We start from the raw sequence: 27,577 nt of genomic DNA, 5'->3' as shown, positions 1-27,577 counted from the left end.
ATGCTCCGGGAGGGCGATGCGGCTCCCCGCGTCCCGCTGAGCGAGGCCGCGCTGCTCCCCGCCGGGGCTGCCCTGCGCAGGGCAGGGGGGGCTGCCTGCGCCCCGCCGTTGGCCTTCCCCCCCCCCAACCCCCCCGCCTCTTCTGTGGGTTGGGTTTTTTTTCCCCCCCACCACTATTTTATTTTATTTGTCTCTATTTTTTTATTTTATTTGCCTTTTTTTTGTTTTTTGCTTTTATTTCATTTGGGTTTATTATTTCATTTGGGTTTATTTCACTTGGGTTTATTTCATTTGGGTTTATTTTCGGTTTTATCTCCCCCCTCCTGGGAAAAGCGGGGAAAAAAAAAAAAAAAAACCCGACAAAAAAACCAACCCACCAAACCAAAAGCCGCCGCTCCCCGCACCGACCCCCGCGGAGGGCTGGAGAGGCTGATGCGGCCGCTAAGGTAAGCGGGGGCGGGGGGGCTACGCGGGCGCCCCCCCCCTCGGCCGCATGCTGCCCCCGGCTCCCTGCATGGCCCTTCCTCCGCGGGACCTGTTGAGGCTGTCGCTGCCGCTCCCCGGCCGTGTCCCGTCCCCCCCGCCCCATCTCCCCCCCCGCCCCCCCCCCCCCCCCTTTCCCGGCCTTTTTTCTAAGAAACCTCGTTTCTTCCCATTTTCTCGCTCCCTCTGTCCGGCTTGATACCAGCCCGGCGAGCATGCGGCGATTCATTTATCCGCCCTTCTGATGGGGCTGCCGCTGGAAATGCACCCCGCTGGGCTCAGTCAATTGAATAATTCCTCGCCCGACCCCTGATGAAAACTGAAAACCCCCTCCCCGATATTTGCCCCATTCCGTTGGCGAGCTCATCAAGGCGGAGGGGGGTGTGGGGGGGGGGGGGTGGGGGGAGATCGCGATTATCGAGACGGGAGCGCTTGGTTTGCGGGGACACAAAGCTTTCCCCTAAACTCTCTGTGGTGGCGAAGCGCTGGGGGGTTCGTAGCCTCCGAGGGCAAGAAGCCAAAGGGGTGGGGGGGGGTGGGGTAGGGGGGGGGGATGGTGGCATCTGGACAGATGTGGGACATGGGGAGGGACGGCCACATCTGTGCGCAGGGAGAGGATGGGCAGCTGGAGCGTGTCTGGCCGTGGGGGGAGACTTTGCTCCTGGTGAACTGAGTCCGTAAATAGCCCATAACCTCAGACAGGAGGGGGGGGACGGGACAGAGTATAGCCCCCAGTCAGGACATTTCAGAGGCACCAGCCAGAGCAGCCTCTGTGGAGGTTTGCTTCCACTCTTGGGACCCGCATGTTGCCCTTCCTAAATATTATATACATTTAAGGAAACCGGGCCGTGTTTGAGAGACAGGTGCTTTTTGTTGTGGTGGTGGTTGCGAGGCAGGAGATGAAAGTTTGGTGTTGTTTTGATGTGATTCTTGATTGCTGCCTGTTGGAGTAATTGCATCGCAATTGCTCAGAGGTAGAATCAATTTCCCCAAATTGAGATTTTAATGGAAGCTCGCAAGCTGCTGTTATGTCATGTGGTTTAAGGCGGCGTTGGATTGCATTTATTTTATAAACTGGATACTTTTGCAGGCGGCGCAGGGATAACAGCACCACCCAGTGGGGCCGCAGCCCCGGCCCCAGCCCCAGCCCCAGTCTAGTCCCAGCTCCAGTCCCAGTCGCAGCCTTGGTCCCAGCCCCAGTCTGCTCTCAGTCTCAGTCCCAGCACAAGCCCCATCCCCAGCTCAGCCCCAGTCCTGGCTCCAGTCCCTGTCGCAGCTCCAGTCCCAGCCCTAGCCCCAGTCTAGTCCCAGTCCCAGTACAAGCCCAAGCCCCAGTCCCAGCCCTGGTCCCACTCCCAGCCCCACTCCCAGCCCCAGCTATAGTCCCAGACCTAGTCCCAGCCCCAGCTCCAGCCCAGCCCCAGTCCCAGCTCCAGCCAAGCCCCAGCCCATCTCCAGTCCCAGCTCTGGCCTGAGCTTGGAGCCAGGAGAACTCCCAGTGCCACCTCCAAGCCACTCTCACAAAAACTCCCATTTTCATTTGCCGAAATACCTATAGAGGTGCTAGATTAAAGTTGGGTTTTTGGGGAGGTTCTTTTTTTTGCCTTTTTCCCATAAGAAGGAATGTCTCTTTCCCAGATATTCAGGAAAAAAGTTTTCAATCAGCTGATGACACTGACAGTGTTTCATGACTGACAGCACAGGAAAGGTGTCCTGCGGCGGGGTTGTATTTCTGGCCACTGCTGTCAGGAATTGACACGTGGGGACCTGGGCAAGGTCCTTGGCTTTCACAGACCTTTTTCCATAGGATCCTTCAACCACCCCTTTCTCAACAAGTTGAAGATGCAGCTTTGCAAACGCTCCATGTCATCTCCCACCTTTAAACGAGACCCAGGAGATGTCCTTAGCTGACCTGTTGCTTGGGGGGAGGTGGGGTGGAATTAGGGAGCTGTGTTTGCACTTTGTCAAGATACCAGGAGTATTTAAACGCAGCAGAGAAAGACTGTCCCATTACACAGACTGGTTTCTGTCTCCGCTGATAAACACCCGGTTCTCTGCAGTTCTTCTGTGCTGTTTATTTTTTGGCAGTTCAGATTTACCCATCTTTTCTGCTGAGCTGACATTTGGCCGTTCGAACTTGCTCTTGGGAACCTCCTGGGCCACCTTTTATTTTCTTTCTTTTGGAGCCCAGATGCGAAGAAGATACAGGAAAGAGATATTGCTTGGTATTTACCCCAAAGAGGAGACTGGGCCAGGAAGACCATCTCCCCGCAGAGAACTAAATATACAGATGGTGAATTCCAGCCAGCCCTCCAAACACTGCCGAACAAGGGGTGGTTACACGCTCCCACGTGTAGGAATCAGGCCTCACCCCACAGGGCTTTGCAAGCCAGGGAAAGGGAGAGACACGAATGAATGCCACCAGTCAAAAAAAAAAAAAAAGTTGATGGGATGAACTCTATTTGCCTGGAAATATCCCTGCTCGTTTTGCTTGCTCTCATGGGTGAGACTGCAAGTTCTCCACCAGCCCATCTTCCCTTCCCCTTGTCCAGCCTGGCCGGTGGTGAGCATTTAGAGGTGACTTTTATGGGCTGTGAGCTTGGAATGGGGACTTTGAAGAGAGAGCCCACAGCAAAGTCACCCACAGCAGGGTCACAGAATCACAGAATGGCAGGGGTTGGAAGGGACCTCTGGAGATCATCCAGTCCAACCCCCTGCCAGAGCAGGGTCACCCAGAGCAGGTGGCACAGGAACACGTCCAGGGGGGTTCTGAATGTCTCCAGAGATGGAGACTCCACCACCTCTCTGGGCAGCCTGTGCCAGGGCTCTGCCACCCTCAAAGGAAAGAAGCTCCTCGTCATGTTTAGGTGGAACTTCCTATGGTCAAGTTTGTGCCCATTACCTCTTGTCCTGTCGCTGGCCACCACTGAAAAGAGCCTGGCCCCATCCTCCTGACACCCACCCTTTAAGTATTTATAAATGTTGATAAGATCCCCCCCCGTCTTTTTTCCAGAATAAAGAGACCCAAATCCTTCAGCCTTTCGTCATAAGAGAGGTGTTCCAGGCCCCTCATCATCTTGGTAGCCCTAGCTAGGCAACCAAGATGGCTAGGTAGCCCTAGCCTAGTCACCCGCGGCGACTTCAGTCGGGGCTGCTGTTAATCGGTTAATCTGAGGATGCAAAGTTGCGGGTCAATCAAGCATTCTTACTATTTTATTTATTGGTGTTGCCAAGCTGTGTTTTACTCCGCTTTCAACCCGCTGACCTCTCATTCCCCAGCCGGACTGGGGAGCCTGGTGTTCCCAGGGCAGCTGTGGGGAGGAGGATCAGCTAAACCAGCAAACTCTTCCCCGCGCTTTGCCACGCAGGAGTGGGTCGGTCTTCAAAGCCCGGCTCCATCCTCGGGCAGGGACTGCAGCAGTTCCGTGAGCACTAGCGAGACCTTGGGGGGGACACCTGCCCCGTCAGCCGCTTTCCCAGCTGTTGTCGGTAGGGTTAGTAGGTTAGTAACCCTACGGGTTAGTAGGGAAGGGGGTTGAGATGCGTATCGGGCAGCTTGGAGGGGCACAGCTCAGGGAGAGCGTCTGCTCATGCTGTCAGCCAGGGAAACTGTAAAATGATAAAAGAAAATGAATTATGAGTAAAAGAAGGGTCTTTACAATGAAAAGCAGCATCTTCCAGTATTGCAAACGTGAGAGGTGTGGCTGTTCCTGCAAAAAGATGAAGGTTTTTTTTTGTTTTCTTCTTCTTGGGAGTTTTTTTCTTTAATAAGGGAACTGTTCAGAGCACAGGTGTTTGGTTTTACTTCCACAAACGTTTTGGGATCAGTCATCAAACCTCCCCAGACAACAATTTGGGGGTTTCCGCTCCAAAGTTCCTTTCTTCTTCCTTTAGGGAGCAGTTTGCTTTTCGCTGCTCACCCCAAACATGTATCAGTGCAGAACATTTCAGGATTGGCTTCCTGCACAGGTGACCACGTCTCATCCGGCGTGGTCGAGTGCCTTGTCCTGAGGCAGAGCGGGCAAAGGCACGTGCTGAAGCTTCGCGGAGATTGTGGCGTGAAGAGTGGCCATGCAGAAAGGTCGTGGGAGAGTCAGGAGCAGAGCAGGAGCCCTGCCATCCATTCCTCTAACTACTAGCTACAGCCCTCAGAAATGCCCGTGTTTACCGTTTTAGCCCTATAATTACAGGTAGTGAATAATTCCATTAGGAAGGTTGTGAGGGGAGGTATCGCCTGTAAACCTTGGGGTTCAAATTAAGACACGTTTATTCAGCCCCGCTGAAGCCCCCAGCCGTGCCCGGCGTGATGCAGGGCAGAGAAAAGTAAAGTTGAGGCGAGTGATGCCGGCTGAGTTTCCGCTGGGAACCAGGATCCTCCCGCTCATCCCGCAAATCCCTCGGAGAACGCTCTCTCACCTAACCCCGGCTGCGATTTGCGTGTCACCCCTCCGTAATGACACCAGACAGGAGACTCGCCGCGTCTGTGACCGCGGAGGTGCCTTTGCCCCCGGAGCTGAGCGGCTGCGCGGCGAAACTCCGCTGTGCCTCGGAGCTGTTTGCCTTGTAGCGGTGGGTGGTTTCCCACATACTGTTTGCGAAGAGCATCGGGCTCGGCGCTGCCTAAACGGGGGAGCCCCGGCCAGGCTTCGAGAAATAAAGAAACAGAAGAAAACACAGTCACTCCACATTTCCAAGCCCAGATATCCCCATTCACCAAGGCGGAGATCCGAATTTCACATCACCTGCGTTTCAGTAGGTGATTTAAAGTCCAGATCTTTGATTCAGCTAATGAGAAAGGTGAAGGTTATTTCAAAAATGGGGAAGGGGGAGCAGGATTTCAGAAACGCACCTTATTTGGGGCCTTTTCCTGCTCTGCAGTTACGGTTTGGACACATCTGTTGTTTTCTCCAGCGAAATCCGCTGCTTTGATCGGTGCCAAAAACAGCAATCCCATTTGCAATGCATGATGCAACTGAGCAAAATCAAGGAGAAATTTTGACAAACTGGAGCCAGGGGCATCGGACCGTTGCTTTATGGCAGCACAGTTCTCCCTACGCCAAAGGCAGAAGCTCCAACAAGGGTCTTATTTTAAAAATGATGCTTCGAACCGGATTCCAGTCTATCGTTGCGAGGTGTCAGCTTGCCACAAAACGGCAATACCAAATTGGCGCCTTCGGTCAAACAACCTCACAGCAGCTATTTAGCAGCTGGATTTTAAAAGTTTGTAATTCAGACAGGGTTTTTTGAGTTAAAAATAAATAGATCATGCTATATGTGATCAGCCGGGACGATGGCAGAAGTGATATGTTTCAGACTGGAATAAAAGCAGGGGTTGCATTGCAAGAGGACAGGGTGAGAGCGAGAAGAAGGGATTTGGGGTCTGAAATCCCATCCCTTGTTCTCTCCCCCCAGCCTGGGCTCTCCCCAGCTCATGGACCCTCTCCCTCCTCCCTCCAGGCCCCTTCCAGCTCCAGCTGCCTACACATCCCATCAGCAGGCATTTCTTCTTGGGTGGTAGCAGCAGCTGGCAGGGTTTGGACATATTTGCCCCTGTTTGACATCCCCCCACAAAGAGGTGCTTTGGAGTAGGCGTTCCTCCCACGCTGCCTTTGCTACAGGTCTGGATCCGGGCTGCCAGCTTTCATCTCCTGCCCAGCTCAGCCTGGTCTGGCAGCTCTTCCGCACACAGAGCTCCTTCTGACTTTTAGTGGACATCGTCTGAGGGCAGCTGTAGGAGGATCAGGACAGAGACACATCTCCAGTCAAGCAGGCAAGGCCCCAGGATTTTTGGATCCCATCTGGGTCCCAGATGGAAAAGCGTCAGTGTTTTAATTGCAGCTGCAGCCTGGATGAAGCCCCCGGTGAAGCTCCTCCTTTGTTTGGAGGCCAGGGGGCTCAGTTTCCCCCAAGGAGAACTGGATAGGTGTGGTTAGACCCCTTTGCTCCGTGGATATTCACTCCCAGCTCCTCTTCCTCCCCTCACCTTCCATGGGATATTTGTTGTAGCCGAATCACAGGTTCGGTCCACAGCAGGAGGAGATCACAACGTCTTCTTGGAGACTTTGAGCTATCATCACTCCAAAAAGCATCCCCAAGAGTGATTGTGAGGTGTAAGAGAGGGGATTTTCCAAGGACAACTAGGAGCAGAGTCAAGGAGCATCCCAGGCCTATACCGAGCTACAGGAGGAAAGATCTGTTGTTAAAGGGCATTTACAGAGTTGGAAGAAGGGTTGTGTAAAACATCCAGCATCCTTTTATTCTTTGTATAAGATCCCCAAGAGAAAGGAGTTGAAACATTAGGATGGCAAGGGGGCACTCAATCAAAGGAGGGCTAATGATCTAAAACAGGGAAGTTAAAGTATATTAATTAAAGCTTACACCCGTGGGCACGCTCATTCAGAAGTGAAGTTGTCTTAGTTCGCTGTGGCTAAAACATCCTTCAAAAGAAATTTTAAATAGGTCCAAGTGAGCTGTTAAGGGGATGCCTCTTAGCCCTTTCCTGGGTGGAGCAGACCCCTGGGATGCTGGGGCTGCAGGTCCAAGCTACTCGCCTCCTTGTGCTGTGGCATTGCAGGTGAAAGAGAGCAGGATTTTGAAACCCAAAGGGCAAATACCTGTGTGCTTCAAGCTGCTGCTCCATCTACATGGTCCATGCGGGTGCTCCCAGGACTGCCGTCTGCCTGGGGGCTGCCCAAAGGGTCTTTAAGGGGTGCTTACAAAGTGAGACCCCTCGGGACAACTGTACCCACACAACTGGTGAGACTTACCCCCAGCAAAAGCTGAATATCCAGGTCTATATGCGGGCTGGTGGTGCAGACCAGGCTATGGTGGAGGTCCTGAGAGAGCGTTAGGTACGCGTTAGTCCTCTCCATCAGTCCTCAGCGGGCTGGCAGCAGGATTTGGGGACCCCCGACAGTCGTCCCCCTCTCCGAGGAATGTCGGTCTAATGATAAGGATCTATGAGACTTGCTGTTTCTGAGTCACCTGGGCTTACTTCACCGCTGTCAGTGCCAGCGCGGGTGAATGACCTGGAACGGTTGTGAAACGCTCACACCTAGTGCGCAGCCAGGGCTGGGGCAGCATGGAGGAGCTCCTTGTGCCGGGCGGGGAGGGGCCGTGTCCCAGCGGGCTGGGGGCCACAGCATCGCTCTCGCAACCCCTGCCCCGCACAATCTGCTTAGCATCTCCCTGCCTCAGTTTCCCCCCTCTGCTGTGCGATGGCCCCTCGGCTCCAAACTGCTTCATTTTGGGGAAATCCAAAGCGCTCGTTAGGCCCACGGGAAAGCGGCAGGGAGGGCGCGCTGGGTGCCGAGACCCCGGTGGGGTGGGAGGAAGCCCCTCTCCCAGATTGCAACCGAGCGGCCATGCATGACGGCGGGGAGACGGGGCACAAAAAATCCCAAGACTCCTTCCCGCAGCCCTTGTTCCATGGGACCATCGACACCCCCTTGCCCACACACACCCCCCGACCCCCTTCCCCACAGGGCCCGGGAGGGTTTGGTGGCTGGACCCACAGCAGTAACCCCCTTGTGCGGGTCTACCAGGCTCTTTCTTCCCCTCTCCCTCCCCATGGCTGCGGAGCAGGGCGCTCGTTCCTCCGCCCCTTCCACGCCGCCGGAGGAGCATGGCCGGGGAGGCGGGCGGCCGCGCCGGGGAGTGGAGGAGGCGCAGGGAGAGGATGCAGGCATTGGAAGGCAGCCGGGATGATTGATGGTTTGGGCTGGTTTGTAATGGGAGGGGAAGGAGAGAAGGAGGAGGAGGGGAAGGAGAGGAGGAGGAGGAGGAAAGAAGGAGAAAAAGTCTGTGTAATCTCTCAGTGCAGAGGCCACCGCAGCCCGGAGCTGGGGCCGCCCGTCCCTGCATCGCTCCGCGGAGCCATGTGGGGCTTTTGATTTTATTTTTTCCCAAGTCTTTCTTTCGATTGATTTATTTTTCCCTTTTGTTTTTCTCTCCCTCTCTTCCCTTCTCCTTTTTTTTTTCTTTTTTTTTTTTTTCTTTTCTTTTTAAACTCTTCTTCCAGGGAGAGGATAGTGGTTAAAGCTCGAGCTGGATGGATGGGTATGGGGAGAGGGGCAGGATCCACAGCCCTGGGACTTTTCCAAATCCTCCCTGTCTTTCTCTGCATCTTCCCTTCAGGTAAGGAACAGCCTCTTTATTTTGAAGATTATTTCCCCCTCACCTCCCCTGTATTTCTCGCAGCCTTTGGATAGCCGCCTCCGTTCCCCCTGTCTCTGGGCCTCTTTCTCTCTCCCTCTCTTTTGCAGCAGTTTGCCACATGTTTAAAATAAGCAAGTGGGGCTCAGTTTTGGTGTGGGTCGTGTCCGTCCCCCGTCCCCCCCCCCCCCCTTCCCCCCCCTCCCCGATTCCCTTTTCCCCAAGCAGCTGCGGTGGGTGTTTTTCCTTGACCTCATCTTCTTTGTCTCCCCGCTGCCTCATCCCACAAGGAAGGAGATGGTCGGAATCAAAGCAATTCCCGGGGAAGGCAGCCGGGGGTTGTTGCTGACAGCGTCAGGCAGGTTACCTTGTTCTCCCGTTCCCGGGGGGGCTCTGTGCCTTGAAAGGAAACGGGGGGTGGGGGGGACGGACGGGACACCCCCACACATTAACACCCCAGATGCCAAATTTCAGCCCTTGAGTGCAGTGGGGGGTCCCTGCTCCGAGACCCCCCGGGAAGGGAAGAACCCGAGGGAGGTTGCGGAGAATGGGGCGGGAAAGGGGGTCGTTGCTTTGTGATTTTTGGGAAGTTCGGGTGTCTGGGGGGGGGGATGCTGCGCGGCTTTATGGAGGGGGGAGCACGGCCCCGGGGCTCACCTGGGCCCGGCAGCGCGGAGGGCGGCGGAGGATGCGCGGGCGGCACCGAGCGGGATCCCCCTTCTCTCCCGGCGCGTTTTTTTTTTGTGTTTTTTTTTTGGGGGGGGGTGAGGAACTCAGCACCATTATTTCGTTGGAAAACTTAACACAGGAGCTGTTTTGCTGTCCGAGGGCGGGATGGCAACCAAATGGTCCGGGCAAGCATCGGCTCCCCCGGGCGAGCCCTCGCCCGCCGGCCCTTCCTTCCCCGCGCCCCCCCCGGCCGCTCGCACCGAGCGCCGGGCTCTGCCTCCCCCCTCCCCAATCCCCGGTTTGTTTGTATTGTGTCAGAAAAGGAGAGAATTTCAGAATTACAGCTGAAAACGCCATCTGTTTCCAATGAATCCCCCATAGTTTTTCACAATGTTTTTGGCAGATCTCTGCCTGCAAATTCCTTCAAGCCCTGAGTGCTTGTTTTTGTTGGGGGAGGGGAAACCCAGTCCACAGAGGCGGATTTGTTCCTTCCAAAACTCTCCAATTTCTTTACCTCCTTTTTTTTTTTTTTTTCTTCATTTGCAAGGGTTTGGCGCGGGGGGGGGGGGGGGGAAGGAGAGAAAGCAGAAGGGAGAAAGAAAAGCCCTAACGCTTAAATCCCCCCCTCCCCGTTTATCTTTTTCGTTTAGTCAAACTTTCCTTTTTTAAAAATGTAACTTATTAATTTTTAAATCGCCTCTGCCTTTCTTTTGCATAACCGTAGGTGAAGCAGTCTTGCACACACATGCAGTAAATAAATAAATAACTGCTTTACGCCCTTCCCCCCCCCCCCCCCCACTTTGCCCTCTTAGCCCTGCTGCAGGAAAGCGACCGTTTTCAGCGCTGCCCTTGGCGCTGAGGTGTCCCCTCTGGTCCCCGTTTCTCCCAGGGGATTTCCCAGCAGGCTGGAAGCTGAACACCCACCCCCACCCCCTTTTTTTTTTTTTTTTTTTTCTTTTTTTTTCTGGAAACTCTGGAGCTGTTCCCAACGTGCGTTGCTTAACGTCCTTTTTCGGAGCGTTTTGGAGTTGCAAAGCGTTGAAGGCGGGTGAGATTTACGGTGCAAGAAAGAACTTGATAGGAGATCTGGCTGGCTGCTTTGTTTGATTCTCCCTTCAGCAGTCAAATAAGGTGCAAAGAACTGGCAGAACGGGGCGATCCGGAGCCCGCGGGAGCGGGGCGCAGGCGGAGACGGTGCTCCCCGTGCGCAGGGGCTGGGAGCGCGCCGGGGGCTTTCGTCGAAAGCTTTTTTTGGGGTTGGGAAGGTAGTGGTGGTGGTGGTGGGGGGGGGGGGGAAGAGGGGGGGATTTATTCCCTGGAGGAACTTTTGCCTGTTTTTCCCTACTGCTTCCTGGGATTTTGTGGGTTCCCAGCAGGTTCCCAGCCCCGAGGAAGCTTCGCACCCCTCCGGAGAGCCCCGGGTGAGCGGGGCCGCTGGAGGCTGCCCAAGCGGGCGCTCGGCGTGTCAGATCAGTGCCTCGCCGAGTCCTGCCCTATTTATTTATTTGCTTAACACCCCCCCCCACCCCCCCCCCCTACGCGCACACCCCGGGCTGGATTCCCGCTTAGGCTGCTCTCACACCGATGGGCTTCACCCCGCTGCCTCCTGGGCGGCCCCCGCCGTCGAGCACCCTTGGGCTGGGGGGCACCGGTGTGGGTGTCTGTCCCCGTCCGTGTCCCCCCCCCCCCCCCGTGTAGGTCGGGGTGACCTCTGAGCGTGGGGCAGCTGGGGAAGGAGGTTTGGGCAGAGCAGGCCACTGCTGACACCTTCCCTGGCAGAAGTCCTGCTTGTGCCAAGTCCCAGCGTCGGATGCTCGTGGGTGCTCTCCCTTCCCGCCTGGGACCCTGATTTCCCCGGGGTGCTCGGCTGACCCCCCCCGTGCCTCCCAGTACAAGCTCTGCCGAGTTTTCTTGCAAATCCTTTTGTTACCCTCCTGCACTTCCAAAATCTGGCCCTGGGTGTTTTGCCCCAGATGTCAGGCTTTGCGCTCTCTCCCTCGTACTCCGGTTTGCTTTGGCTTTCCCGGTTTGTCTTCAGCCTTGCCGTTTCGGCAATGGCTCATAATACGCTCCTGCCTCCCCCCCCCAAAAAAAAAAAAAATATATGAGATTTTCCTGCTCTTGGTCCATCTGAGCAATGCAGTATGATTCCAGATAAGGATCCGTCCCTACTGGAGGTGTATCGGCTCGGTTGATAAATGGCTTTTGTCTCAGCGGCAGGGAGGGACACGATGGCAGCATTAAGCCGAAATTGAGAAGGGGGGCTTAGGGGCTGTTAAAACAACACCTCCACAACGCCGCGACCGGGGAGCTGTGCTGGGGGCCCGGGAAGGTGGCGTCAGGGGAGCAGCGCGCCTGTGCAGGACGTTGTCGGGGCAGAGAAGAAGGGAGGGATTCAAAACGTAAACCTGGAAATATTTTGGCTTCCCTGTTTTGTTGCTCGCTCGGAGCTGGTCTCGTACTTGGAACAGGGAGTTCTCTGCGACTGCCAGCAAGGCTCGTTGTGGGGCTGGAAGGAGGCGCCTCATTTTTAATGCAGGTGGGGTGGATATGTTGCTTTTTTCCACAGAAAATCCTGAAATTCCCAGCCCTTCGTTACTGGGAACGGGGGGCTATAAAGAGTGACTTTGGGTTTATCATGGCAGCAGCTGAGGTTTCCTTCTTTGTGGCCCAAAGAGCCGTGCTGGGTCGGATGTGCCCATGAAAGGGCTTGCAGGGCTGGGCAGCCATAAAAACTTCCTAACCTGGGGGCTCTGCTCCGTCTCTGCACCAACCTGCTGTCCCCGGAGCACCGGGCTGCCGCGCTGGATCAGGGCCCAGGGACAATGAGTTTTGTGGTCTCTCTTCTGGCTCCCTGGTGGGCACATGCCGTAAAGCAACCGTAGGCTCTGGCAGGGCAGTGCATGGCCCGAGTGAGCCCCTCCTCAGCCCATCAGCCCTTTGGGAGACCCCCCCCAGCGGAGTCCTGCAGCTCCCAAGGGCATGAGCGTTAGGAGGACAGCAAAGAAGATCAAAGATGAGGGGGTTTGGTCCATTTCATGGGTTTGATTGGGTTTTTGATTTGCTTTGCCCATTGGAGCAGACACCAGACTAGGAATAAGGATGAGTGTGGGAACCCAGGACCAAAAAAAGAGCATTAGGGTCCCAGGTGGATTGAAGGGGCCCTGCAAGTCCAACAGCTCCCAAGGGGATGAGTGTTAGCAGGACAGCAAAGGTCAAAGACGAGGGTGTTTGGTCCACCTGGATGGGTTTGATTTGCTTTGCCCATTGGAGCAGATGCCAAACGTGGAATAAGGGAGAGTGTGGGAACCCAGGACCAAAAAAATAGCATTAGGGTCCCAGGTGGATTGAAGGGGGCTGGGGTGAACTCGGGGCTGCTGCGAGGCAGGAGTGGTGTGTGCTGGGGTGACAGGGAAGGGGTTTCGGGGAGCGTGGGGGATGCTCAGAGATGCAGCTGTGGTGTGGGTCAGGTCAAGGGGGAGCCTGGCGTTTTTCTGGCTGTCCTGGCAAATCCTGTCTTGATGCTGCAGATCAGGAGGGATCTGTGCAGGCAGGGCCCTGCCTGGCCGTGCACGGCACCCGGTGCGCGCTTGTAAGAGGAGAGCCCCTAAATGCCTTTAAAAAGCTTCGTACCCTGCACTTGGCAGCTACTGGGATGAGAAGAAGAGGATATTTATTCCCTTGTCCGTGAGCTCTCAAAATAACAGGGCATTCGATTGTAGCCTCAAGATTGCTTTGCACTCAAGTGCAGCCCGGCTGAGTAAATCACTGCTTCACCAGCTGAAATTCCTGCAGCAAGGGGGAGAATTGAATTATGGCCAACTGCAAAACCAGATGCCATCCCCTTGATGAAGTCATTGGGCTCTTACTGCAGAGAACAAGCTGGCTCCTACACACACGCAGCCCTCGTAGGCGCAGACTGAGCCGCTCTGTCTAACGGCCTGGCCGGGGTGTGCGGGGCAGCCAGGGGCTGGCGTCCCTGCAGATGGGAGAACAGTAAGTCCTTCAGGGTGGAGCACCAGAAGGGTGTCGAGTCCCACTTTCAGCTGCCTGAGCCTCCCGGGGAGTTTGGCTGTTGAATTCCCAACAAGCAGAGCTATCCTTGCATATATGGGGTTTTTATGGGTCAGGCAGAGAGCAAGCTCCACTTGAGCCCAAAGTACTTTCTCCTCCCTTGGTTTCCTCTCCTTCCTGGACAGCTGTTGACTTTGGTCCCCAAAGCCCTAGTAATGATCTATGGCATTTCAGGTTTTGGACAAGCTACTTTTTTTTTTTCTTGCCTTGTGACACACTCCAGACGGCCCTTCCTGAGATGACGAGGACATGTGGCAGGACGTTTTAGGGACAGATCCTGGCTCTGGGCTTTGCCAGCCCACAGCGATGTTGAGAGCATCACTGTGCTGGGGTTGGGAGGGTGCGGGGCAGTGGGACTCGGCGGGGGGGGTCTGTTGTAGTTAAAAAGTTACTTTTTCTCCAAAAATTAAAACCTTGAGCCCAGGGGAGGCAGCAATCAGGTGCATTTGAAAATAAATAAACCTCCGAAGGTCTGTGGCTGTGAAGGAGGAACAGCTATTGTGGCTTCCATGGGACATGAGCGGTGGGGAGCGAGTCTGGTGTCGGTGGGAGCCCAACCCGCAGGAGGGGATCCACTAGATCCCCGTGTGGTCCCAGCACTAGTTGGGTGCCCGCGTGGGTATTCGGGGGGCTCGTGGTGCTGCTGCCTGCCAGCCGGGCAGCTGCCACCCCACGCCCTGCGCGCAAACCAACGCCTCCGATTGAGATGCCGCAATTTTTTTGGCAGGCGTTTAATTGTATAAATTTGCCTCATCCAGATTTATGTGCTCCGGGCTTTTCTCCATCTCTTCGTTTCGTGTCTCATTTACCTCTGCGTTTGAAGGGTTGAAATTTCACAAGAGCACGGCGGGGATGATTATTCCTAGAGGGAATCCACACCTGTGAGCAGAAAGCGTTTCCCTGCCAGCCCCGCCGCTGCCCGGGCGAGGGGGAGGAGGGCGAGGGACCTGCTGCCACACCTGGGGGGCCCCCGGGCGCTGGTGGGTGGCAGCCGTGCCTTCAAAGGCACCCTGGGAAAACAGCTTCGGCGTGGGGAGAGGGATGTCTGCTGGAAACCCGAAACACTCGGCGATGGGGGTGGTTGGTGGAGGTGGCCTTGTCTGGGTACCGCTGCTTCAGAGGGACTGGGGACACGGGTGGTGTTGGCCAGGGGAGGAAGCTGAGGGTGATGGCTTCATGCAGGGGATGAGAGAGCGAATCCACCTCTCTTCTCGCCGGGCTCTGTCTTGGGTGAAACCCTTCACTTCCTCAGCGTCCTCACCTGTAAAATGGACCACTCCCCCTCGAGGAGATTTACCAGCTCTTGAGAACTCTTGGTGCAAGCAGCCGGGCACTCCCCAGCTGGGAAAGCCCAGGTGTGCAGCTCCAGCACCGCTTTCCAGCCCGCGGCACCCTGTGGCGGGGAGCCAGCTTCATTAGCAGCTTTCTGCAGATGGAGAATCAGAGGAGATCACTTCCCTCCATCCACCAGCTCACAGCATGCACCCATGGAGCAAAACCCGCATCCTCCGAACTGTCCACCAGCGCTGCTTCCTCCAAGCTGGTGGAACCTTGACGGTTGTGGCAAAGACAACGCTGAAGCCTGAATCCCAGGATGAAGTTCTCAGAGCAAAGTCTGTAACTCTGTTACTGCTTTGGCTGTAAACGCTGGTTCCTCCTTTCAGCCCATCGTGCCTCCCGCACTTCCCAAGATTTGCCGGTAATTCTCAGAGCAGCATCGTCAGCCGCTCACGGCCCTGGCTATGAGCTCCATGGTTGATGCCCTCTCCAGTGGTGTGTGCTCGCCCTGCTCCCTGCATGGGGATGTCGAGGTGAGCGTGGAGGAGTGATGCTGGCCGGGGAGGCGCTGGGGAGAGACACGTTCGCCCCCGCTAAGCATGCCGGGTCAGTGGTAAGCTGACTCTCGGAGCCAAAAGAGCTGACTAAGTGACAGGAACGATCAAGGGCTCCTTCGGCAGCATCCAACGGTTCATGCCCGTGAAGACACTGCCTCTGCTTTTTTCCTGCCTGTGCTTGCCCTGTGTCTCCGCGACGCCAGGAGAGGAGAGATGGGGGGCCATGAACTCGGTGCTGAGGACAAAAGGGAGTTGGCCGTGGCAGGTCCTCCAGATGCTTTAGTGATTGACGCAGGTTGAAACGAGAAAGCTTCCGTGTCCCTCGTTTGACTTAGAGAAACTGGAGAAACCTTTCCCCAGCATCCTCTTGAGCAAGACAAAGACTGGGTTAAAAGAAGCTGCGTGGATTGAGGTGTGCTCTTGGATGCATCTCGAGTCACTCTATCAACACATCCTTTGTCTGGATTTAATGCATCTGCTGCTTTTGCCAGTGGAAAAGAGCACAAAAACCAGGCCCCAGTGTGGAAGGTGGCCCCTCCGAGCCAACCTCCCCTTGCAAAATATGGGCTCCAGCGCTTTAAGAGAGTCAGGTTTATTTTTCTCCTTCAGTTCCCTCCTCCTGGTCTTCCTCCCCCCACTTCAGTGCAACTGAAACCTGATCTAATCCCTTTGCACATGGGTAATTTATTGGTCTATTGGGCTTTTCTTGATGGCAAATTGCATTGTCTTTCTTCCTGGGTTGAGGCTTTGGAGCAGTTTGCTGCATTCCTGCAGCTCTTTTCTCAGGGCTGATCTTTCACACCCCCTCTGAGCACAGTCAAATCAGTTTTATTGGGCCCCTTTGTTATGCAAACAAGGCAATAATAACCAGGCTATTATTCTGCAAGATTGTGCTTGATTAACAGTTCAAAGGAGGTCGCTGGAAGAGCCCGGCGCTGCCATCGTGCACAAATCCTTTCACGAAGCTTGGGTCAGGTGGCCCTTGGGTCTTCCTCTCCCCACGGTGCCCTTTGGGGCTCAGGAGAGCTGCTCCTGCCCGCGACACCCCCTCCATCAGGGCTGCGGACGGCACTCATGGGCTCATTTCTCTCCCTGGTGTGACATGGCACCAGTTGATGTGTGTTGGCCTTGCAGCCCACGCGGGCACCAAGACGTGAGTCCAGCGTGGTCGGCAGGTGGGATGGCTCTTGTAGACTTCCCCAATGGGACGTGGACAGGGCAAGAGGCTGGATGCAAAGGGCTGATGTCTTTCATCCCCTCTGGTTTTGCTTTGGACTCCTGAAATCTTTCTGGAAGGGATCCTGTCAGCTGGGTTTTTGAGGAGCACTGTGGGTTTATTAACTCTCTTGGGGTCATTCTGGTGCTGGTGGTGACGGCTGTCCGCCCAGGAGCTGAGCAGCCCACATCTCCTTGAGGCTGGTAGATGTTGCTGGTATTTAGCACCTCCGAGAATCGTGCCTTTCCTATTGAGGTGTCAGCATAAATATGTTTATTTAGATTACTTAAATAAATATGTGTTTAGGAGCCGAAGTCTAGGTGCTCAGATCTGAGGCCAAAGGTAATTACGTTTTACTGTGTTCTCCGAAAAAGCCTTTTACTGCATGTGTGAGGCTTGCACATCTACACTTCAATCCATATATTTGGAAAGACGCGGGATGATGTATTTGCATCACATGTGGGTGATGAAATACTTTCCAGCCCGTTAGTAACCAAGAGGATATTAAACAACATCTCTTAGCAGTGAGCGCTTTAAAATTAACAGGTCTGGTTAACATGCATGCAGGAGTCTCGAAGGATTTGGCTTTTGCTTTCTGAAATTAATTTCCACTAATTGTCTTTGCTAGAGAAATTCCAGCAGAACAGAGGAATTGTTGATTTTGTGCTCGTTTTCTGAAAAAGCATGATTTGGGTAAATGAAATCCAGGCAACCTGACACCAGCTGAAGGGAAAATAGGGGGCACCGATAATTAAAAGGTTGGTAAAAGTGAGATGTGTGCAAGTAATGTGTTTGAACACTTGATTTAGCAGCGTGTAATATAACGTACCAATGACGAGGGCAGAGCAGTGGGACCCGGGTCGTGCGATACCCCAGGTTCCTGACCAAGTAGGAGCTCGCCCGGGCAGGTGGACCACGGGATCCTTGCAGGATGGAGGACTGGCGCTTTGCAAACTGGGAGCTCTGGAAAAGGTCACGGCCAAACTGCACATCTTGGTGCCGGCTGCGGTGCAATGCCCCGGCGAAAGGGGTGACCTCGGGAGAGCGGGGAGCGCGCGTCCCACATCGGTATCGCCCCAATGGGTGGTAGGTTTTTGCAGGAAACGAGCCTGCCGGAGGGCGGTGTGATGGTAGGGCTGGGCAAACACCTTCCAGCGAGAACTTAAAAGTGCAGACCGTTTAAGCTTATCTAGAGGATTGACAAGTGACTTGATTGCAGTGTGTAAATATCTTTGTGGGAAACGGACTGGTTACTAACGGACCTTTTACTGCTTTGGAGAAAATCGCTGGTTCTTTTTATGTCCTTACAATGAAGTCAGATAAAATCCACTTAGAACCAAGACCCGCGTTTTGTAAAGGTGATAAACTCCTGAAACGGCCCGCTGAGGAAAGGGGTGGCCTTTCAGACTGGGCAGACCGCAGAAGTCCTCATGGGAGGTATACCTGAACAAACAGGGGGCACCGGGCTGCGCACAGGGAGGGGGCCGTCTTGGCCTTGGTGATTTAATGATTTCTTCTGGCTTGAAACTTTCTGAAATCGTTGGTTTCAAGATACCGAAGGAAGTTTTTTGTCTCATTTGAGTGGCACCAAGCCCTTGAAAAGAGAAGATAATGGGGAGGTTGGGAGGTGGCTGGGCTACCAGGGGTTGAAGTCACCCGTCCCCAGGGTGAAGGGCCCCTTGTGGAGGGAGGAGGGTGGTGGCATCACCCGGACCCCCGGAGGTGTCTCAGAGATCCCAGGAGAGCTGGGTTCCTGCTCGAGAGGGGTTTGTTTCCGTGCTAAGTCATCTGTGGTTGAAAAACAGATCCATTGTTGAGTCGATGGAAAATAGATTATGCGAAATTGAATAAACATCGTTTCTTGGCCCGGGTACAAATGAGCCTGCACCGCCTGTGCCAAAGCTGCTGCCAGAGGGGACGAGGCAAGGCAAGGCCTGCTCGTCGGAGGGGGAGAGGGTTGTGCCTGCTTTTCTCCATGGCCTTCATCAGCTGTGGTCCTTCCCCAGCAGCGCCAGGGCTTTGCCAAAGCCTTTGGCCACCGGTGCGCTTGGAGAAGCCTCTCCGGGGTAGCCCAGGCGTGAGGGGCCGGGGAGGGCGCGCGGCCCTGCTCGCACACACACCGCCTCTGCCGCTCGGCACCTGGCTTTGGAGATCTGGCCTTATATGGGGCCCTGAGCGAAACAGCGAAAAAGGGACGGGTGCCAAAAAACCCGAGCGATAACATCTTAAAGAAGAACGCTCCCCCTTCAGGCCCAGGGAGGAAGGAGATGGGCTTCCCTGCCCATGGTTTTGTTGGGGTTTGTTGGGGTTTTTTTGTTTGTTTGTTTGTTTTAACTCAGTACTTTATAAAGTCATGCGTGACCCTGGGGCGGTGCGGCGGCGAGGGATGCTCGGCACAAGGACGTGTTTAGCAGCGAGTATCTGGGGGGGCTGTTTTGCAGCAGCCCACCCTGTCCGTAGGCTGCCGCAGCTCGCGCTTGCATCTCCTGATCCAAGCAAACGAAGCACGTCCTTAAAGAGCAGCAGGCTACGGCTTTATTCCTACTAAATAAAAAAAAAAAAAACAACTATCTACACAGCGGCCGAAGGGCTGGGCTCTGCGAGCTGGACGGGATGCTTTGCACCTTCATGCCGGTGCCTCACCGAGCCGCCAGGCGAAGTGGGGTGTGTGGGTCCCGCATGGCCAGGGACGCGTCCTCCAGCTCCTCCTGGGGCTGTGCTGGCAAGTCTGTCTGCAGTGACAGCGCATTCGGTTTGGTCACACGCAACCTCAAGGCATCCTCCAGCTGTACATTAGCATAACTACTAGGAGAGCAATGCTTTTAATTGCCTGGTGCCACAATTGTTTGGGATAACTGGCAGTGGCGGCACTGGTCACACTCCTGCGTGGTTTTTTGACTCCTGCCTTCCACTGGGAGTGTCCTGGGGCATCTGCAAAGCCCCTGGTCAGAGGGAGTGAGATGCATTTTCCTTATTTTCCACCCCGATAAACCTGCACCGTGAGAATCTCGTCCCGAAACATGCCTGCGTGCGCTCCCCATGCCAGGAAGTTCGTTCCTGTCACTCTGACTCTGCTACCGTGCACCATCGCCTGCATTAAATGCCATCCCTGACTTCTCCCTCAGATTTTCGGCACCATGCTGGCTATAGCATATTGCAACAGCCGTGTTTGAACCTACAGCCTCCCGAGCCAAGGCGGGCAGCGCTGGGGAGCAGGGCTTTTCTTCCTGTAGGTAACGAGACAGCATTTCGTCGTGTTTCTCATCCGGGAGAAAGGCCGAGCAAAAAAACCCTCCGTGGCAAGGCGGTGGCTGTGGTGGGGAGCCCACTGATAAGCAAAGCGTCTTTGGTGGAAAACCACACTCTTGGGGTGGGGAAAAAAAAGGGACATGAGATAATAACTGTGTTTTCAATTTGACCCATGGGTGCAGAAGGCTTAGCAGAAGCGTGAGCCCGTGTCCCAGGTCAAAAGCTTGTTACCGTGTCGCCTCTGGTCAATGATGAGTTAAAGGCTTTTCACGGTGCTTCTTGCAGGTTCTAATGGGATGGTGCCAAGCCAAAACAGCTCCTGGGTTCTCGGTGCTGTTGCTAGCATCTGAGTTTAGTAAACATGAATTTTAAAACTGTGAGGAACCTGTCACCATTTCCTATTTGCACCTCACTCTTCTTGGAAAGGGAGAGGAGGCAGGCTCGTTTCTTAAAGCCGGGCTGCTCGGTGTTTTATAGCCTTGGTCTCCCTTTCTGATTTTCCAGCACCAGCTATGTTTAGGTTTCCAGCACTGCGATGTTTAAAAGTAAAACATACTGTTTTCCCTGAAACAATACTGGGTTTTGTAACTTTCTTTTTAAACAAATCTGAAATGGTTTTGGCACAGATGCCTCGCCAGCCTCCTTCTAAACAAACCCCGAGACAGGAACGTACGTGTACGCCTGCGAGAGGCACCACGAAAGCATCTGGAAATGGTGGGGCTTTTCTTCTTGTCCTTTTTGTGCCCGAGTCCGTCCTGTCTCCAAGCCCTCCGAGGGGGTCGCTTAAGAGGAGGGGAAGGAAAAACACCATGAATTTGAAGTGGTGTGAGCCTGGGTTCACCCAGCACGAATGCAAACTGGCGCGGGCAGAGCAGAGTCTGTGCGACGTCCGGGGATGGCCGTGTGCTTTTTGCACAGCCGCTTTCAAGGCTGCTCCAGGGAAGCAGGCGTTGGGGGAGACAAAAAACAACAAACCAACCAGGATCTGAATTTTCTCTGCTTTCCTCTGCCTTGCCGGCGAGCACCGGGGCCGCGGCTGAGCCCGGCGAGGGCCCTGCTGCCTTTGGCTTCGCCTCCGCATGGGCGACGCAAGGCGGGTGCGAGGGGGAGGCGGGGGCTCTGCTGGCATCCCCGCACCCGGCCGCGCCGGTTTTTCTCCTCCACCTCTTGTTCTCTCTCAGTGGGCCTTGGCTGGGAACGGGCTGCCGGGGCTTGGCAGAGGCGCACGGCAGGCAAGAAGGAGGTTTTTTGGCTTCTCCTCCTTTCCGGGGGCACGGGGACATTGGCAAGCGTTGCTCCATGCACCGCTGCAGCCGTGAGGGTGGCGGGGTGGCCGCTGGCTCTGCGGCAGGGTCGGTCACGGCACAGATCCTGCTCTCACCCCGGCGTGTCGATGTGTCTGGGGCACAGCGGTCATGCCGGGGCTGGGTTTCCCCGTGCCCATGAAAGAGGAAAAGGAAGGCAGACGGCGTGCTGGTAGAGCTCGGTCTGGACACAACGCACAGCAATTCATGCAGCACAAAGCTTTGAATGTCAAACCCCAAAAAGGCATTAAAACCCCCACCTTTTCCCCCCACATTGATGATTCTCCCTTATCGCTGCTAATGAATATGTCCCATTCTTCTACACCCTGGTTTTCCCCCAGGAGCATTACTCTAAAGGCTGGATGCTCTTTCCCTTCTTGGCTTAAATTGGGGCAGATCCTGTTGGTTTCTTTGGCTTTGATGCAGGAGAGTTGGGTCATGTGAGAGGGTCACGTCTGGTGAGCGAGGCCCGGTCATGCGGTAGAGCCAATGTCACGAGTTTGCGCTGTGGGAGGAGGACACCAACCTCTTGCTGGGGGTAGAGTTGGATGTCCCACACGCAGGCATGCAAGCATTGACCGCCTTGTGTTTCCCTCCCTTCCCGCAGTGACATCTCCATGCAAGATCCTCAAGTGCAACTCTGAGTTCTGGGCGGCCACGTCGGGCTCCCACCACCTGGGCACGGAGGAGGCGCCGGAATTCTGCACGGCGCTGCGCGCCTACGCGCACTGCACCCGCCGCACCGCCCGCACCTGCAGGGGCGACCTGGCCTACCACTCCGCCGTGCATGGCATAGACGATCTCATGGAGCAACACAACTGCTCCAAAGATGGCCCCACGTCCCAGCCCCGCCTCCGGACATTGCCCCCCGGGGATAGCCAGGAGCGCTCTGACAGCCCCGAAATCTGCCACTACGAGAAGAGCTTTCACAAACATTCGGCTGCCCCCAACTACACCCACTGCGGGCTCTTCGGGGACCCCCACCTCAGGACTTTCACAGACACTTTCCAAACCTGCAAGGTGCAAGGGGCTTGGCCGCTCATAGACAATAACTACCTGAATGTCCAGGTCACCAACACGCCGGTGCTGCCTGGATCCACGGCCACCGCCACCAGCAAGGTGAGCCTCGGACATGTCCCCGTGAGCAGAGGTGGGCAAGGGAAGAGGTGCTTCTGAACAGCCTTTCTTCCCACCCTCTGTGTCCTCCACTGTTTGCACATCTCCTTGGGGAGGGGAAGACTGGGTGGGAGCTCTTCTGAATTTGAGTGTTTGGCCTAAAATATCAGACACCCATCCTTCCTCTTTCCTTCCACCATGACTTGCGAATGACCTGTGGTTTCTTCCTGAGCACATCCAGCCCCATCATGGGTAGCAGGCAGAGACGCTGCAGCTCAGAGGGCAATCATGGCCAAAGTCGGGGATGGCAAATTAAGAGGGCTCCCACTTGAGGGACTCCAGGTTTCTGTGAACAGCCAGACCAGGAATGATGGTGTCAGCTTTGGTCACCCAAGGTCCAAGAAAATCCAGGATAGCCCTCCAGGGAGGCTCCAGCTTGCAGGGAACATCCTGGAGGGAGCTGAGTTCCTCGCGCTGCCTTCCCCACTGCCCAGGCTCAGAATTGTCTTTGTGGTTTGCAGCCAAGTCAAGGCATTTTCTGGGGCACGTTCTTTTTCTGGTGGTGCTTTGACAGCCTAAATAAGCATCCTGAAGGTGCAGGACAAACACTGAGAAAACCCAAGTGAAAATGTGTTGCTGTGATGCATCAGGACTCGTGTGACCATGGCCTCAGCTTCAGGAGAGACCTGGAGCTGATGAGTTGTCATGTTGCTCCGTGGTGCACAAGCTCTCAAGCTAACAGGCCACTTTTTGTGCCAAAAAAAGGGAGGCTGAGCAGGAGCCAAAGCTTCCAAAGAGCTTCCAAAAGTTCCTGCTTTTGGAAGATGTCCGCTGTGTCTGGGAGATCTTCTCCCTGTATGTGGGGAGAGGAGAGAAGCACATGTAGGACAGGGACTGCTTCTCAGCTCTGGATGTCTCCTGTTTAGCCTGAGCTGGAGCTGGCTTTTTAGTTTTGACTTGTCCCTAAAAAAACTCCTTAAAGATACTTAACGATGCTCTCAACTCCTTACCTACCAAAAGACATCAAAACCTGCTGAAGCTTGCAGGGAAATCTGGCTTGAGGGAAGCACTCCATAAGGACCCCAGGGACCTGCAATTTCTAGGCTGGATCCCAGGATCACCATCTTAATTGAGCCTTTTCACCCGTTATCTGCCTCACGGGCTTGTGGTGAGGAGGGATTAGTCATGAGATCTGCATCATGAGCTGTGGAAAGCATTACTGGGTCATTGCTAGAGGACCATGTGCTGCTGGAAAATGTGGGAGTCTCTCAGTCCATGGGGCTCTTCCTTTGTTTTTGCATGATGTTCTCTGGTCTACCCTCCATCCTCCAGGCAGAGATGGGGCTGGACCCAGAGGAGGTAGCAGGAGACAGGTAGCCAGGACAGCAAGTGTGTGAGCCTAGCCAAGGGTGGGAGCCGTGTTGGGCTCAGTCTACTCCCATATCACCCCTAGAAGGACCTGCCCACTCAAACATGCTGAACATGTGTGTGTCTGCATGGTTGAGATGGAGCACGGCACGTTCTGGTGCCCAGAGGAGAAGACTCTAGTCTGTGAGTAGCCAGGGAAAGGAAGAGGTCCAGCCTTTAAGATGTAAATGCCATCGGAGCCAGAGAAGAAGCTCCACTGCCTCTAGGAGAGTCAGGGCTCATCCCCCTCTGCCGACTGCCAGGCCCTGGAGGCAAGAAGTGCTGCATGCACAGGCATGTCACCACAAGCCTGTGAGTAGTGATACTCCAACCAGCGCTAGCTACAAGGGGGGTCCTGTGTTGGGCCTGGAGATAACAGTGTAGATCCAGGTGGTACATTCAGTCCAGTGTCCGGGTCTTCACTCCATACGTGGTATCCATATCCCTGTGCTGAAGCAGGATGGCCATGTCTGGGTGCCTAAAAGTTAGGGTAAGTTCTTAGGATGAAGCACCTGCCCATGACCACAGTCCCGGCTGGGCTGAGGAGGTGGCTCCTCCATCTCCCATGCTGCTCCTGGTGGTGGCCCCGTGCTCTCAGGTGGTCATTGCTGGTTGTAACTCTGCTCCTTTCTTTCCTCCCTCGCAGCTCACCATCATCTTCAAGAGCTTCCAGGAGTGTGTGGACCAGAAAGTGTACCAGGCAGAGATGGACGAGCTCCCTGCTGCCTTTGCCGATGGCTCCAAGAATGGTGGGGACAAGCATGGAGCCAACAGCCTGAAGATCACCGAGAAGGTGTCGGGCCAACACATCGAGATCCAAGCAAAGTACATTGGCACCACCATTGTGGTGAGGCAGGTGGGCCGGTACCTCACCTTCGCTGTGCGGATGCCGGAGGAGGTGGTCAACGCTGTGGAGGACCGGGACAGTCAGGGCCTCTACCTGTGCCTCCGTGGTTGTCCACTCAACCAACAGATTGACTTCCAGACCATCCGCTCAGCTCAGGCCACAGAGGGCCGTGCTCGTAGGAAGGGGCCCAGTCTGTCAGCCCCACCCCAGGCCTTCACATACGAAACAGCCACGGCCAAGTGCAGGGAAAAGCTGCCTGTGGAGGACCTCTACTTCCAGTCCTGCGTCTTCGACCTCCTCACGACAGGGGATGTCAACTTCATGCTGGCTGCTTACTATGCCTTTGAGGATGTGAAGATGCTTCACTCCAACAAAGACAAGCTGCACCTCTATGAAAGGACACGGGACCTCGCCCCAGGCAACATGGCTCCCTCGGGGACCTCCCCCACGCTCTGGGTAGCACTGCTGTGTTTGAGTCAGTGTTGGTTGGGCTTGTTATAGAGGTTTGCTCCTTCCCACCGTGGAGAGCAGGGAAATGGGAGCAGGAGGGGACCAGGGATGAGATGGCAGCGCTGGACAACGGGAGGTTGGATATCAGAGCCGCATGGGTTGTCCTCAAATCTCAACCCCTCTCTTCAGCATCAGGTCCTCCACCTTCCCAGCTCTTGCCTGGGAAGAATGTGCTGCCAATGGGATCGGTCAGGAGTTTTTGCTGGGCTGTACCTTGTCTGACCTTCCTCGCCTCCCCTTCTCGTCGTCCTCCTCCTCCCAGTAGCATGGGTGCCAAGGAGCCCCCTCCTCCTCGTAGTGCTCCCTCAGGTCCCGAAAATGCACGTAGTGACTGTGACATTGGCGTGTGCAACCGTGGCTTTGTCTTTGGAGAGCAGAACCTGCGAGGAGGGCGCGGAGCAGCGAGACGGGGCCAATCCTGGCCCCTGACAGGGCATATCCCGCTCTCCCTGCAGCCCCATCGGTGCAAGGGGCCGAAATGGTGGGGAAGGGTCCCACCAGTGCCAGGCATCTTCTGGGTGTAAGGGGAATGTGTTCCTCAAGCCTCAGCTTGTGTTTGTTACGGTTCAAAGGGCATCTCCTGTTTTAGCCAGTTCATTCGGCTGATTCACTTGGTAGTTGTATTCCTGGCTCCCCTGTCTCTGCCCGGACCCACCGAGGACTCTTGATGGCAACGGGAGAAACCTGGCCAGTACTCAAGCGGTTTCTGTAACTTCTGCCCAGTGTTGGATGAGTTCCTTGCGCCGTTTGCTGCCTGGTCCCCTAAAACTGGCAGCGGGGAGGCTGCTCAGTGGGAGACCCGACCCACACCTCCCTCCAGCCCCACACCCCCTCACCTGCCCATGGCTCGGCCGGGCCCTGGGATGGAGCAGGAGCATCGTGCTCTGTTTGTTTGCTGCTAGGTCTCTGCTCTGCTCCTCGTCCTGGGGCCATGACTTGCAACCCCATTGCAGACCAGTTGCACCTTAAGCCCTTCTGGGCTTGTATCAGAAATGGGGAAATGTCAGAAATCCAGCCAGAAGACAGGATGCAGCAGAGGACCCCCCCCCCCCCTCGACTGTCCCCAGATGTCTGTTCCCTGCCTTGAAACCATCAATGATCTCCTTCCCCCACCACGCAGTGCTGCCCATCTCCTCCTCTTCATGTTCCTCTGTGGTTCACCTCATCGCCCGCTGAACAAACGGCAAGACCACCTTTGGTCTGCCTCTTGGAGAGACCTCTTGATGGGTTTCCCCTCCTTTCCTCAGGGGGAAGTTCCCAGAAACCAGCCCCACACCACGTCTCACTCTTGGGGGCACCTCCTGCTCTCAGGGGAGGTCTCTGGGCACGATGAGACAAGCTAGCACCAAAAGAGGTGGGAACAGGCTACGTTTGGCAGTCTGAACTGGTGCCAAGAGGCAGCCTGGTGTAAATACTCTACGTGACTATTCATTGTGTCCTAACAGCTCTAGAGCTCCATTTGTAAAGCAGCAGAGAAATGCAAAATTGTGTCAATGGATGTAATTTATATTGTCTCTTTAATATATAGAGCCCTGGCATTGATCTCGTGTGACTGTACAGATGAAGAGATGTACTTGGTTTTTAAATGTTTAAGGAAAGAAACGAAACAAAAAGATGTGTTTACTACTTTGCTCCTTGCTTTGTTTGCTGGTGCCCCAGGTGTTCTGTTGAGGGAGATTTGGAAATAAGGATATCACAGCTCGGAGGCGCTGCAGAGAGCAGCCACTGGACCACGGCACAGGACAGTTTTTGGCTTCCCAATGCACTAACTGCTGATTTGGACTTTTTGTTTCCTTTGTTAAAGAAAGAACCGAGTTCCTGTCTTCCCTAGAAATTGAAAGCGCAAGTTTTGAACGTCAAAATTTGTCACTGGGTGAGAGGAAGCTTTTTTCTTCCTTGCTGTGTTGCCCCATAGATTACCAGCGGCTGTGCAAAGCATCCCTCTGAAGACGCGGAGCTTCTTGAAAGCAGTCTTAGCCGGCCAAGCCACAGCGTGCCAACAAGTCAATACTTCCCTTAGCACCTCCCTTTCCCATGTAGCGATCACCCTACGGCACGATGAGCTGTGGTTTAGGGGTGATTTCCAGCCAAGGAAAGTCAATTTGATTATGGCGTGGCTCAGTCCCACTGTCCGGGTGAGCACTCCAGTGGTGGCCGTCTGTCGCGTGGTGGTTGGGTTATCCCTATTTTAAAGGCAAACAGTGAAGCACTTTATTTTGGTTGTGTTTGACCCAGTTCTGGTTAAAGGTGAAGTGTGGCCAAGAAAGACCCGATACTTGGAAACAAAAGAAATACATAAGCAAAGGCGGGGGGGGGGGGGCATTGCGAGAAGGCCCCTCTCCCCCACCTCCTCCCCGCGTTGAGACCCAGGGGAGTGTCACCGCGTGTATATACTGTAAATTATTTATTGAGAGAAACGCAAGTAAAGTTTGAGGTTTTTTTGACAATAAACGAGTGGGTCTCGTTTTGTTCCCGGTGTGTTGGAGGGTGCTGTTCGCTGCTCCGGATGGGAATGCTGCCCCATTTCCGCATTCACGAAAGCAGCTTTCTTCCCTCTGTAACCCGGGGACCCTTTGAGAGCTGTCCTAAATTCTCCCGAGAATCTCACTCTGGGGTTTTATTGTCTGCAGCCAAATGAGAAATATAAAGAGGGGGTGGGGGGAGAAAATACAGATCATAATCTATTGGAGCCTCGCCTCGCGGGGGAAGGAGA

The 27,577-nt window shown here is 54.9% G+C and overlaps 1 protein-coding gene across 3 annotated transcripts; it reads left to right on the top strand.

Annotated features, from left to right (window-relative positions):
- RGMA (repulsive guidance molecule BMP co-receptor a) lies at positions 1-27,292 on the top strand. Of its 3 annotated transcripts, XM_063347015.1 has the most exons (5): positions 1-206; positions 342-446; positions 8,504-8,619; positions 21,592-22,103; positions 24,154-27,292. In XM_063347015.1, the coding sequence occupies exons 1-5, from the start codon at positions 1-3 to the stop codon at positions 24,853-24,855; spliced, it is 1,641 nt and encodes a 546-aa protein (XP_063203085.1). In that variant the 3' UTR covers positions 24,856-27,292. The 3 variants fall into 3 exon arrangements, with proteins under 3 accessions (XP_063203085.1, XP_063203084.1, XP_063203083.1); XM_063347014.1 differs by lacking the exon at positions 1-206 and having other exon boundaries at positions 262-446; XM_063347013.1 differs by lacking the exons at positions 1-206; positions 342-446 and adding an exon at positions 8,178-8,196.
- The last annotated feature ends 285 nt before the right edge of the window (positions 27,293-27,577 follow it).

Source organism: Chroicocephalus ridibundus, chromosome 9, assembly GCF_963924245.1.
Source record: "Chroicocephalus ridibundus chromosome 9, bChrRid1.1, whole genome shotgun sequence".
Taxonomy (NCBI): Eukaryota; Metazoa; Chordata; class Aves; order Charadriiformes; family Laridae; genus Chroicocephalus; species Chroicocephalus ridibundus.
Note: the sequence above shows the minus strand (reverse complement) of the source record. Positions and strands in the feature narration are given on the sequence as shown.